The sequence below is a fragment of the Bufo bufo genome, chromosome 6 (assembly GCF_905171765.1).
Source record: "Bufo bufo chromosome 6, aBufBuf1.1, whole genome shotgun sequence".
Classification (NCBI taxonomy): Eukaryota; Metazoa; Chordata; class Amphibia; order Anura; family Bufonidae; genus Bufo; species Bufo bufo.
The window spans coordinates 425,620,102-425,633,653 of NC_053394.1; the positions used below are offsets into that span (position 1 = coordinate 425,620,102).

Sequence of the window (13,552 nt, forward strand, 5' to 3'; positions counted from 1 at the left end):
GCTAAAGTCCTGACAGCCATGGTAAGTGTAGCGGGGAGCGGGGGAGCAGTGTACTTACCGTCCGTGCGGCTCCCCGGGCGCTCCAGAGTGACGTCAGGGCGCCCCAAGCGCATGGATCACGTGATCGCATGGATCACGTCATCCATGCGCATGGGGCGCTCTGACGTCATTCTGGAGCGCCCCGGGAGCCGCACGGACTGTAAGTATACCGCTCCCCCGCTCCCCGCTCCTACTATGGCAACCAGGACTTTAATAGCGTCCTGGGTGCCATAGTAACACTGAAAGCATTTGGAAGACGGTTCCGTCTTCAAATGCTTTCAGTACACTTGCGTTTTTCCGGATCCGGAGTGTAATTCCGGCAAGTGGAGTACACGCCGGATCCGGACAACGCAAGTGTGAAAGAGGCCTAATAGCGAGTGTTACCTCCTTTGGCTGAAATAACTGCAGTGAGACGGTTCTTGTAGCCATCTACCAGTCTTCGACATCGGTCTGAGGAAATTTTACCCCACTCCTCAATGCAGAACTTTTTCAGCTGTGAGATGTTTGAGGGGTTTCTTGCACGTACAGCCCTTTTCAAGTCACCCCACAGCATCTCAATGGGATTCAAATCTGGACTTTGACTTGGCCATTCCAGGACTCTCCATTTCTTCTTTTTCAGCCAATCTTTGGTTGATTTACTAGTATGTTTTGGGTCATTGTCATGTTGCATGGTCCAGTTCCGCTTCAGCTTTAATTTTCTAACTGATGGTCTCACATGTTCTTCAAGCACCTTCTGATACACAGTAGAATTCATCGTGGATTCTATGATGGTGAGCTGACCAGGTCCTGCTGCAGCAAAGCAGCCCCAAACCATGACACTTCCACCTCCATGCTTCACAGTTGGTATGAGGTTCTTTTCTTGGAATGCTGTGTTTGGTTTACGCCAAACATGTCCTCTGCTGTTGTGTCCAAATAATTCAATTTTGGACTCATCTGTCCAAAGAACATTATTCCAGAAGTCCTGGTCTTTGTCAACTTTATCGCTGGCAAATGTCAGTCTGGCCTCGATGTTTCTCTTGGAAAGCAAAGGTTTCCTCCTTGCACACCTCCCATGCAAGTTAAACTTGTACAGTCTCTTTCTGATTGTAGAGGCATGTACTTCTACATCAACAGTAGCCAGAGCCGGCTGTAGTTCTCGAGATGACACTTTAGGGTTTTTGGATACCTCTTTTAGCATCTTGCGGTCTGCTCTTGGGGTGAACTTGCTGGGGCGACCAGTCCTGGGCATGTTGGCAGTTGTTTTGAAAGCCCTCCACTTGTAGACTATCTTCCGGACAGTGGAATGGCTGATTTCAAAATCTTTTGAGATCTTTTTAAATCCCTTCCCAGACTCATAGGCTGCTACAATCTTTTTTCTGAAGTCCTCTGACAGCTCTTTTGCTCTCACCATGGTGCTCACTCTCACTTCAACAGTCAGGAGCACACCAAACTAAATGTCTGAGGTTTAAATAGGGCAAGCCTCATTCAACATGCAGAGTAACGATCTACTAATTATGTGCACCTGGTGTGATATACCTGTGTGAGATCTGAGCCAATTTAAGAGGGAATACATGTGAGGGTGTCCTATCTTTTTCCTCAGTTAGAATAGGCATTTTTGTAGAATGACATTTACAGAAGATCTTGAAAAGACTTTTCTTCAGTTTTCTTTGTTTAGTTGGATTACTTTAATCTCTCTGTATTGTTGAAACGGAGATGAAATAACCATTTATTAAAAATGTTACAAAAAACCACATGCTTTCAAAGGGTGTCCTAATTTTTTCACATGACTGTACATTACTTATCCTGTACTGATCCTGAGTTACATCCTGTATTATACTCCCAACCTGCACTCACTATTCTGCTGGTGGAGTCACTGTGTACATACATTACATTACTTATCCTGTACTGATCCTGAGTTACAACCTGCATTATACTCCAGAGCTGCACTCACTATTCTGCTGGTGCAGTCACTGTGTACATACATTACATTACTTATCCTGTACTGATCCCGAGTTACATCCTGTATTATACCCCAGAGCTGTACTCACTATTCTGCTGGTGGAGTCACTGTGTACATACATTACATTACTTATCCTGTACTGATCCTGAGTTACATCCTGTATTATACTCCAGAGCTGCACTCACTATTCTGCTGGTGCAGTCACTGTGTACATACATTACATTACTTATCCTGTACTGATCCTGAGTTACATCCTGTATTATACTCCAGAGCTGCACTCACTATTCTGCAAAACAGTGAGTGCAGCTCTGGTGTATAATACAGGATGTAACTCAGGATCAGCAAAAGAAAATACTGTAACGGATACGCCAGAAATAAAGGAGGCGTCTCCTGGAAATGACTGGGTTAATATTGAAAGACAACAAACAGAAGAAACACATATTAAACACATAAAACAAGAAATAAATGGGGATTTTCCTTTTCTTGATATTTTTGGCCAGGGTTCCAGCGGGACTGAAGACATGATTTATGCTCTTTTCCTGCTGAACAAAATACTGAACTGAAAGATGTGGTGCGAACATGAACAGCAGAGGAAGCTCCGACAGCGACATAACACGGAGCGAGCAGAGACCATCCGCAGCACATCCAAGTGTGAACCCTGCTCCATGTATGTACCCCGAGTGTCAGTGTGTCATTATCCTGTACCCCAAGTGTCAGCGTGTCATTATCCTGTACCCCAAGTGTCAGCGTGTCATTATCCTGTACCCCAAGTGTCAGCGTGTCATTATCCTGTACCCCGAGTGTCAGTGTGTCATTATCCTGTACCCCGAGTGTCAGCGTGTCATTATCCTGTACCCCAAGTGTCAGCGTGTCATTATCCTGTACCCCAAGTGTCAGCGTGTCATTATCCTGTACCCCAAGTGTCAGCGTGTCATTATCCTGTACCCCAAGTGTCAGTGTGTCATTATCCTGTACCCCAAGTGTCAGTGTCATTATCCTGTACCCCAAGTGTGAGTGTCATTATCCTGTACCCCAAGTGTCAGTGTTATTATCCTGTACCCCAAGTGTCATTATCCTGTACCCCAAGTGTCAGTGTCATTATCCTGTACCCCAAGTGTCAGCGTGTCATTATCCTGTACCCCAAGTGTCAGTGTCATTATCCTGTACCCCAAGTGTCAGCGTGTCATTATCCTGTACCCCAAGTGTCAGCATGTCATTATCCTGTACCCCAAGTGTCAGGGTGTCATTATCCTGTACCCCAAGTGTCAGCGTGTCATTATCCTGTACCCCAAGTGTCACCGTGTCATTATCCTGTACCCCAAGTGTCACTGTGTCATTATCCTGTACCCCGAGTGTCAGTGTCATTATCCTGTACCCCGAGTGTCAGTGTCATTATCCTGTACCCCAAGTGTCAGTGTGTCATTATCCTGTACCCCAAGTGTCAGTGTCATTATCCTGTACCCCAAGTGTCAGTGTCATTATCCTGTACCCCAAGTGTCAGTGTCATTATCCTGTACCCCAAGTGTGAGTGTCATTATCCTGTACCCCAAGTGTCAGTGTCATTATCCTGTACCCCAAGTGTGAGTGTCATTATCCTGTACCCCAAGTGTCAGTGTCATTATCCTGTACCCCAAGTGTCAGTGTCATTATCCTGTACCCCAAGTGTCAGTGTGTCATTATCCTGTACCCCAAGTGTCAGTGTCATTATCCTGTACCCCAAGTGTCACAGTGTCATTATCCTGTACCCCAAGTGTCACTGTGTCATTATCCTGTACCCCAAGTGTCAGTGTGTCATTATCCTGTACCCCAAGTGTCAGTGTCATTATCCTGTACCCCAAGTGTCAGTGTCATTATCCTGTACCCCAAGTGTCAGTGTCATTATCCTGTACCCCAAGTGTGAGTGTCATTATCCTGTACCCCAAGTGTCAGTGTCATTATCCTGTACCCCGAGTGTCACTGTGTCATTATCCTGTACCCCAAGTGTCACTGTGTCATTATCCTGTACCCCGAGTGTCAGTGTGTCATTATCCTGTACCCCGAGTGTCAGTAGGTTGTCCATGCTGTAGTCTTCCAGAACATTTCCCGATTCATGGGAGTGATAACTTAGAAGTGCCGGTCGCCTGTGCTAAGAAGATGGCTGTATATGTCCACGTCTTACGAGGAAGAACTTGCTGTGTAATTACTTCCAGGAGGAGTTGTACAAGGTCCACAGGATGGAGATGTTACTGAACCACTTACACACTCCTAACCTTTCCCCTGCTAAACAAATCTGGCACAGATTTACCTCTGGAGAATCCTATTCCCCAGCTCCTGAAGGGAAGGCATTGCACACATAATATTGCAAAATCTCCACGTGACTCAGTCTTACTACAGAAACATTCCCGAACTCGTACATGCCGGCCGCGGCCCCGGCGTAATGCAGGAGGCGTCTGACAATCCGGCAAGATAACAGGAGGCTGATAACGGATGGCAATACTGGCCCAGGGAGACAATGGTGCCATCCATGACCCAGTCATCCTGACGTTATACCACCAAGAATAGACCTTTCATTTTTCACAATATATGGGACTATTTCTTATGAATACTGGATTAGCAAGAATTCTAGATTATAACGTTCTAGATTTTAGGATCTTAAAGGCGTCTCTGGGATTGTGATACTGATGAACTATCCACAGGAAAGGTCATCTGTATCTAGTCGATGTTGGTCCAATGCTCCGTACCCCCTCCGATCAGCGGTGTGAAGAGGACATGAAGCTCCAATGAGTGCTGCAGTCTCTTACTAGGCAGTGACGTCATGCTCATCGGTCACATGGACTAGGCACAGCTCAGTCTCATTCAAGTGAATGGGTTTGAGCTGCAATACCAAGCATGGCCACTATACAATGGACAGCGCTGTGTATGGAGTGCTGTGAGGAGGCAGCAGCACTCAACGGAGCTCCGCAGCCTCTTCAAACAGCTGATTGGAGGGGGCGCCAGGTGTAGGACTCTGTCAATCATATATTGAGGACCTATCCTAAGGATAGGCCATCAGCATGAAAAGCCCAGACAGCCCCTTTAATAATGAGGTTCCGCTTAAAATGTAGCATCAGTCTTTTATCTTTCATCACAGGCATCTGTGTTGGTCCCATGTTCATGTGTGTCCACATTGCTGAGAAACATAATGTTTTGATATATGCAAATGAGCCTCTAGGAGCAACGGGGGCGTTCCCATTACACCTAGAGGCTCTGCTCTCTCTGCAACTGCCGCACTCTTCTAAGGCTACTTTCACACTTGCGGCAGAGAGATCCGGCAAGCAGTTCCGTCGCCGGAACTGCCTGCCGGATCAGGCAAAATGTATGCTAACTGATGGCATTAGTAAGACTGATCAGGATCCTGATCAGTCTTAAAAATGCCTGATCAGTCGAAAAAATGCATTGAAATGCCGGATCCGTCTTTCCGGTGTCATCCGGCAAAAACGGATCCGGCATTTATTTTTTCACCTTTTTTTCAGTCTGCGCATGCGCATACCGGAAGGACGGATCCGGCACTAATACATTCCTATGGGAAAAAATGCCTGATCCGGCATTCAGGCAAGTCTTCAGTTTTTTTAGCCGGAGATAAAACCGTAGCATGCTACGGTTTTCTCTTTTGCCTGATCAGTCAAAACGACTGAACTGAAGACATCCTGATGCAAACTGAACGGATTACTCTCCATTCAGAATGCATGGGGACATACCTGATCAGTTCTTTTCCGGTATAGAGCCCCTGTGATGGAACTCTATGCCGGAAAAGAAAAACGCAAGTGTGAAAGTAGCCTTACATTGCTTGACAGGGCCAGGCTGCGAAAACGTCATCGTCCCTGGTTCTGTCATTATCCTGTACCCCGAGTGTCAGTGTCATTATCCTGTACCCCAAGTGTCACCGTGTCATTATCCTGTACCCCAAGTGTCAGTGTCATTATCCTGTACCCCAAGTGTCAGTGTCATTATCCTGTACCCCAAGTGTCAGTGTCATTATCCTGTACCCCAAGTGTCAGTGTCATTATCCTGTACCCCAAGTGTCAGTGTCATTATCCTGTACCCCAAGTGTCAGTGTCATTATCCTGTACCCCAAGTGTCAGTGTCATTATCCTGTACCCCAAGTGTCAGTGTCATTATCCTGTACCCCAAGTGTCAGTGTCATTATCCTGTACCCCAAGTGTCATTATCCTATACCCCAAGTGTCAGTGTCATTATCCTGTACCCCAAGTGTCAGTGTCATTATCCTGTACCCCAAGTGTCAGCGTGTCATTATCCTGTACCCCAAGTGTCACTGTGTCATTATCCTGTACCCCAAGTGTCACTGTGTCATTATCCTGTACCCCAAGTGTCACCGTGTCATTATCCTGTACCCCAAGTGTCAGTGTCATTATCCTGTACCCCAAGTGTCAGTGTCATTATCCTGTACCCCAAGTGTCAGTGTCATTATCCTGTACCCCAAGTGTCAGTATCATTATCCTGTACCCCAAGTGTCACCGTGTCATTATCCTGTACCCCAAGTGTCAGTGTGTCATTATCCTGTACCCCAAGTGTCAGTGTGTCATTATCCTGTACCCCAAGTGTCACTGTGTCATTATCCTGTACCCCAAGTGTCACTGTGTCATTATCCTGTACCCCAAGTGTCACTGTGTCATTATCCTGTACCCCAAGTGTCACTGTGTCATTATCCTGTACCCCAAGTGTCACTGTGTCATTATCCTGTACCCCAAGTGTCACTGTGTCATTATCCTGTACCCCAAGTGTCACTGTGTCATTATCCTGTACCCCAAGTGTCACTGTGTCATTATCCTGTACCCCAAGTGTCACTGTGTCATTATCCTGTACCCCAAGTGTCACTGTCATTATCCTGTACCCCAAGTGTCACTGTCATTATCCTGTACCCCAAGTGTCAGTATCCTGTACCCCCAAGTGTCAGTGTCATTATCCTGTACCCCCAAGTGTCAGTGTCATTATCCTGTACCCCCAAGTGTCAGTGTCATTATCCTGTAACCCAAGTGTCAGTGTCATTATCCTGTACCCCAAGTGTCAGTGTCATTATCCTGTACCCCAAGTGTCAGTGTGTCATTATCCTGTACCCCAAGTGTCAGTGTCATCATCCTGTACCCCAAGTGTCAGCGTCATCATCCTGTACCCCAAGTGTCAGCGTCATCATCCTGTACCCCAAGTGTCAGCGTGTCATTATCCTGTACCCCAAGTGTCAGTGTCATTATCCTGTACCCCAAGTGTCAGTGTCATTATCCTGTACCCCAAGTGTCAGTGTCATTATCCTGTACCCCAAGTGTCAGTGTCATTATCCTGTACCCCAAGTGTCAGTGTCATTATCCTGTACCCCAAGTGTCAGTGTCATTATCCTGTACCCCAAGTGTCAGTGTCATTATCCTGTACCCCAAGTGTCAGTGTGTCATTATCCTGTACCCCAAGTGTCAGTGTGTCATTATCCTGTACCCCAAGTGTCAGTGTGTCATTATCCTGTACCCCAAGTGTCAGTGTCATTATGCTGTACCCCAAGTGTCAGTGTGTCATTATCCTGTACCCCAAGTGTCAGTATGTCATTATCCTGTACCCCAAGTGTCAGTGTCATTATCCTGTACCCCAAGTGTCATTATCCTGTACCCCAAGTGTCATTATCCTGTACCCCAAGTGTCATTATCCTGTACCCCAAGTGTCAGTGTCATTATCCTGTACCCCAAGTGTCAGTGTCATTATCCTGTACCCCAAGTGTCAGTGTCATTATCCTGTACCCCAAGTGTCAGTGTCATTATCCTGTACCCCAAGTGTCAGTGTCATTATCCTGTACCCCAAGTGTCAGTGTCATTATCCTGTACCCCAAGTGTCAGTGTCATTATCCTGTACCCCAAGTGTCAGTGTGTCACTGCTTTGAATCTCACAACCTGAAGATCCCGGTAGAAAACACAATAGATCTGGGGCGCTGGTTGTAGCGGGGGCATTAGCAAGTGCCATACATAGTAGAATATATGGGGTACACAGCCTATCCTCATCAGGCTACTGGTATATAAGGTGTATCTCACAGTGGAGGCAGCCATATTGTGCTGGGTGTTATCCAGGCCTGATTGTAGGACCTGGTGGATCAGGGAGGACAGTCTCAGTGTATCAGAGGTTATGGAATTGCTGCCCTCATATCAAATACCAATACGTCGTGCAATGATGAACAATGGAGTACAATGGTCACCAAACCCATGAGGTGCAGCCTGTGCTGCAGGACACACCATATGGTGAGCGCACAGCCCGCAGGTTTAATGCTCGTAAAGATCCAGAAAATGGGAGAGATGCTGAATATGGGAGCGAGACGACTCTGCGTGACCTGCAGGAGGGGGAGGAAGCTGAACGCCAATGGGCAACGTAGAATATGCAGATAGAGACAATTTACTGAACTTACATCCTATACAATGCATTATGTATCAGCAGCGCGGCCAAGCCCTTCATGGAAGTGTCAGATCCTGCAGTATAACAAGCAGGATACACACCCAGCAATACAAGCCGCACATACAGGGCGGGCAGGTGCACCCAACCATGATCAGCACCCCGGGGGTATGACAGACAGACAGATATAGATAGATGATTAGATAGATAGATATGAGATAGATAAATAAATAAATAAATAAATATGAGAGAGAGATATAATAGATAATAGATAGATAGATAGATAGATAGATAGATAGATAGATAGATAGATAGATATATAGATAGATAGATAATAGATATGACATATATATGGATGATAGCAGACACATATGAGGTATAGGTATAATAGACAGACAGACAGACAGACAGATAGATAGATAGATAGATAGATAGATAGATAGATAGATATTGCAGGACAGAGGAGAGCAGACAGACAGGAGACACAGGTAGCACAGGCAGCAGGACACATCATGTATGCACACTCTGGGTCCTCCCAGTCAGCACTGCGGGGGTTAAGGGTGGGGGGGCTGCCATCATCACTGGGGCATGGAGGGATGGATGAATGGGGGTCAGCCTGTGAGGTGACAGGGGCTGGGGTCTTACCTGCCCACCGTCTGGTTGGCCAGCTGCCTCATCCGGTTGAATTGCTTCTTCATCCTGGCGCTGTGCGGACAGATACTCCGTATATTACACGGACAGAGATTATTATTATTTCTTGCAGTTTTCCGTATATTGGATGATGCAGAAAATAAATAAATAAATAGACCCTCCCCCCAGTGTCAGCAGCACATTACATGTCCCCTGTTATAGGGGGGCTGCGGCGCACAGCATCCTCCAGTGCACAGGGGGTGCCAGCGGGCACAGGGCATCCATGGGTGGTGCTGTAGGTGTCCAGGAGAGAGGGGTGCCGCCTGTTAGCCCCCTCCGTGCCTGCTCGGATATTTATTGCATGCTCCAAGCTGTGCCCGGTCCTCCCCTCTCTGCGCTCATCAGCTCTGCTCTCACATTCTCAGCAGCTGCTATTACACTGCAGCCCAGGCAGCAGGAGGGGAGTGCGCCTGCGCGGGGACGGGGGGGCCGCACGGCACGCCGGGAATTGTAGTCCTTCCTGTGTTCAATGGGTTGTGTGCAAGGTGGCGATATAGTGACAAATGATAGGAGGAGGAGGAGGAGGACAATGGAGGAGAATTATCTATTTCATATCATCTATGTATCCATCTTATACCTACCTAATCATCTATCTATCATCTATCTCATATCTATCTTCTGTCCTGTAGAATAAAGACCATTTGGACGCCATACACATGATCATATCCATTTCGCAGTCACAACAAGGATACGGGCCATATGCATTCTGCATTTTCCCGTTCCGCATGTGCCGGCCTATGATAAAATACCTATTCCTGTACACAGGAAAGAATTGGACATCTTCTAGGTTTTTTTGTGGGACAGCAGAACGGACATACGGATGCGGAAAGCGCACGCTGTTCTGTCCGCATTTTTTGCAGCCCCATTAAAATGAATAAGTCTGCATCTGCTCCACAAACATGCAGATTGGAAGCGAACCAGAAGTATGGTCGTGTGTGTGGGGCCTAAGGCCTCCTGCACACGGCCTTTTTTTTTCCCGTTCACAGGCCGTTTTTTGCGTTCCGTATACGGTCCGTATACGGTCCGTATACGGTACCATTCATTTCAATGGTACCGCAAAAAAAACGGAATGTACTCCGTATGCATTCCGTTTCCGTATTTCCGTTTTTCCGTTCCGTTTTAACATAGAACATGTCCTATTATTGCCCGCAAATCACGTTCCGTGGCTCCATTCAAGTCAATGGGTCCGCAAAAAAAACGGAACACATACGGAAATGCATCCGTATGTCTTCAGTTTCCGTTCCGTTTTTTGCTGAACCATCTATTGAAAATGTTATGCCCAGCCCAATTTTATCTATGTAATTACTGTATAATGTATATGCCATATGGAAAAACGGAACGGAAAAACGGAACGGAAATGGAAACACAACGGAAACAAAAAAACGGAACAACGGATCAGTGAAAAACGGACCGCAAAACACTGAAAAAGCCATACGGTCGTGTGCAATAGGCCTAAGGCCCCCTGCACACGGCCGTTTTTTTTCCCCGTTTACTGGCCGTTTTTTGCGTTCCGTATACGGTCCGTATACGGAACCATTCATTTCAATGGTTCCGCAAAAAAAACTGAATGTACTTCGTATGCATTCCGTTTCCGTATTTCCATTTTTCCGTTCCGTTCTAACATAGAACATGTCCTATTATTGCCCGCAAATCACGTTCCGTGGCTCCATTCAAGTCAATGGGTCCGCAAAAAAAACAGAACACATACGGAAATGCATCCGTATGTCTTCCGTTTCCGTTCCGTTTTTTGTGGAACTATCTATTGAAAATGTTATGCCCAGCCCAATTTTTTCTATGTAATTACTGTATACTGTATATGCCATACAGAAAAACGGAACGGAAAAACGGAACAGAAACGGAAGCACAACGGAAACAAAAAACGGAACAACGGATCCGTGAAAAACGGACCGCAAAACACTGAAAAAGCCATACGGTCGTGTGCAATAGGCCTAAGGCTCCATTCACACGTCCGCAATGTGTTTTGCGGATACACGGAGCCACGGATCCGCAAAACAAGGAAAGCGGCAATGTGCGTTCCGCATTTTGCGGACCGCACATTGCCAGCACTAATAGAATATGCCTGTTCTTGTCCGCAATTGCGGACAAGAATAGGACGTGTTCTATTTTTTTGCGGAAACGGAAGCACGGATGCGGAAGTGCGGATCCGCAAATGTGGATGCGTACAGCACATTCCGGCCCCATTGAAAATGAATGGGTCCGCCCCCGTTCCGCAAAATTGCGGAACGGGTGCGGACACATTTTGCGGACGTGTGAATGGAGCCTAAGTTAGTACTTACCTGTCAATCACGGTGCTGATGCCGCCATCTCCGGTGTGATCTCACAGGCTGAGGGATCACCTACTTGCATCCCGACAGGATGGGTGCCCTATTCTACTGCTTCAGTTACTATTAGGCCTATTGCACACGACCGTATGGCTTTTTCAGTGTTTTGCGGTCCGTTTTTCACGGATCCGTTGTTCCGTTTTTTGTTCCGTTTTTCCGTTCCGTTTTTCCGTATGCCATGTACAGTATACAGTAATTACATAGATAAAATTGGGCTGGGCATAACATTTTCAATAGATGGTTCAGCAAAAAACGGAACGGAAACGGAAGACATACGGATGCATTTCCGTATGTGTTCCGTTTTTTTTTGCGGACCCATTGACTTGAATGGAGCCACGGACTGTGATTTGCAGGCAATAATAGGACATGTTCTATGTTAAAACGGAACGGAAAAACGGAAATACGGAAACGGAATGCATACGGAGTACATTCCGTTTTTTTTGCGGAACCATTGAAATGAATGGTACCGTATACGGAACGCAAAAAACGGCCAGTAAACGGGGAAAAAAAACGGTCCTGTGCAATAGGCCTTAGATAGATCAGGTATGCTCAACCTGCGGCCCTCCAGCTGTTGCGAAACTACAACTCCCAGCATTCTCGGACAGCCTACAGCAGGGCATTGTGGGAGTTGCAGTTTTACAACAGCTGGAGGGCCGCAGGTTGAGCATCCCTGAGATAGATAGATAAGGTAGAGATAGATACTGTAGATAGATATCAGATCCATAGATGGATGGAAGATAGATAAATAGAGGACGTAGAGAAAGACAGATGATAGAGAGAGAGAGAGAGAGAGAGAGAGAGGTGAAAAACAGCAGCTCTCTGCAGTTGGTTTGTGGACAGTCATGGCTAAGACAAAGGAGCTCAGTGAGGACCTGCTGCTGCTCACAAGTCAGGAAAGGGCATGAATAATTATAGGATTTTACTAATGTATGACGTAAAGTCATGATTTTATTAAAGACACGGAGGCGAGTATTGCTTTTACCTTTCTTTACTTCTACCATAGCAGCAAAGAGAAAAAAGGTATACAAAATGGAAACCATAGTAACAGACTCCTCCCCTTATCCCAGTATATCCCTCCTTGTCTGCCTGGGATCTTCCTCTTTCTTTGCGTCTCAACCAGCGCTGTCCAACCGGAACGACTGACGCTGAAACAACCGGATAACGAAAAACCTTTAGAAACTGTCGGCTTGGACCGCAACAATCGGACATCCGACCGGAACGGAACTGTATGACTCAAAAGCATGACGCCGTTAGTCTCTCAACCTAGGAAAAAAGAAAATAAAGAAAAAACCTGCTAAGAGCATAATCCAGTGCATCATAAAAAACATAGGAACCACAGGTAGTAAAAAAATTACTAACAACTTTAATATCCTGACCATAAGGTAAATCAACATTCCATACTTACTCAAGCCCCAAGGGTGGGTCCAGGGAGGGCAATACTCGCCTCCGTGTCTTTAATAAAATCATGACTTTACGTCATACATTAGTAAAATCCTATAATTTTATAACAAGACACGGAGGCTTCATATTGCTCGTTTAAAGCTGAGCCACTAAAGAATCAAAAGCGTGTGATGCCGGTCTGAAATAAAATTCGCGGAAAGTGGAAGTCCTGGACCAATCTGCCAATCTCATAACATCTTCTAAGCGAGCTCCAGATGTTGTCATGGAAGTAGCCGCTGCACTGCGAACCGAGTGTGCTGTAAATATGGTCGTATCAATCCCAGACAGGGAGAGAATCCACTTAACCCAGCGAGATAATGTAACGCTGGTAACTGGAGCAAATGGACTGCGAAAAGAAATGAATAAGTGGGGAAGAGAAGGCGAGCGTAAGGGACGGGTTCTCTCTTCATATTCGCGTAAACATTCCACAGGACAAAGTTGTGGTGAATCCGGAAAACGGGGGTAAGAGACCGAACGGATACTGGTTTTTGTACGTCGGGAGATATTAAAGTGGACCCCTTCAGGGGTGAAGGATCTAGCGTCCCAATCTAACGCGCGCACATCCGAAACTCTCTTACAGGAGATTAAACAGAATAAGGTGACTAATTTGGCCGATAACTGACGTAAGGACAGTTGAGTATTAGAGGGCCAGTTGACTAAAAAGGATAAGACACCAGACACATCCCAAGTCGATGAAAACCGT

At 46.3% G+C, this 13,552-nt stretch overlaps 1 protein-coding gene across 3 annotated transcripts in view; it reads right to left on the reverse strand.

Annotated features, from left to right (window-relative positions):
• The window catches only part of ARHGAP44 (Rho GTPase activating protein 44), a 134,671-nt gene extending 125,258 nt beyond the window's left edge, over positions 1 to 9,413 (reverse strand). For all 3 annotated transcript variants that reach the window (XM_040437531.1, XM_040437533.1, XM_040437532.1), the window contains exon 1: positions 9,023 to 9,413. In XM_040437531.1, the coding sequence (XP_040293465.1) occupies positions 9,023 to 9,075 (53 nt within the window). In that variant the 5' untranslated portion in view covers positions 9,076 to 9,413. The remainder of the gene's footprint in view (positions 1 to 9,022) is intronic.
• Between the last annotated feature and the right edge of the window lie 4,139 nt (positions 9,414 to 13,552).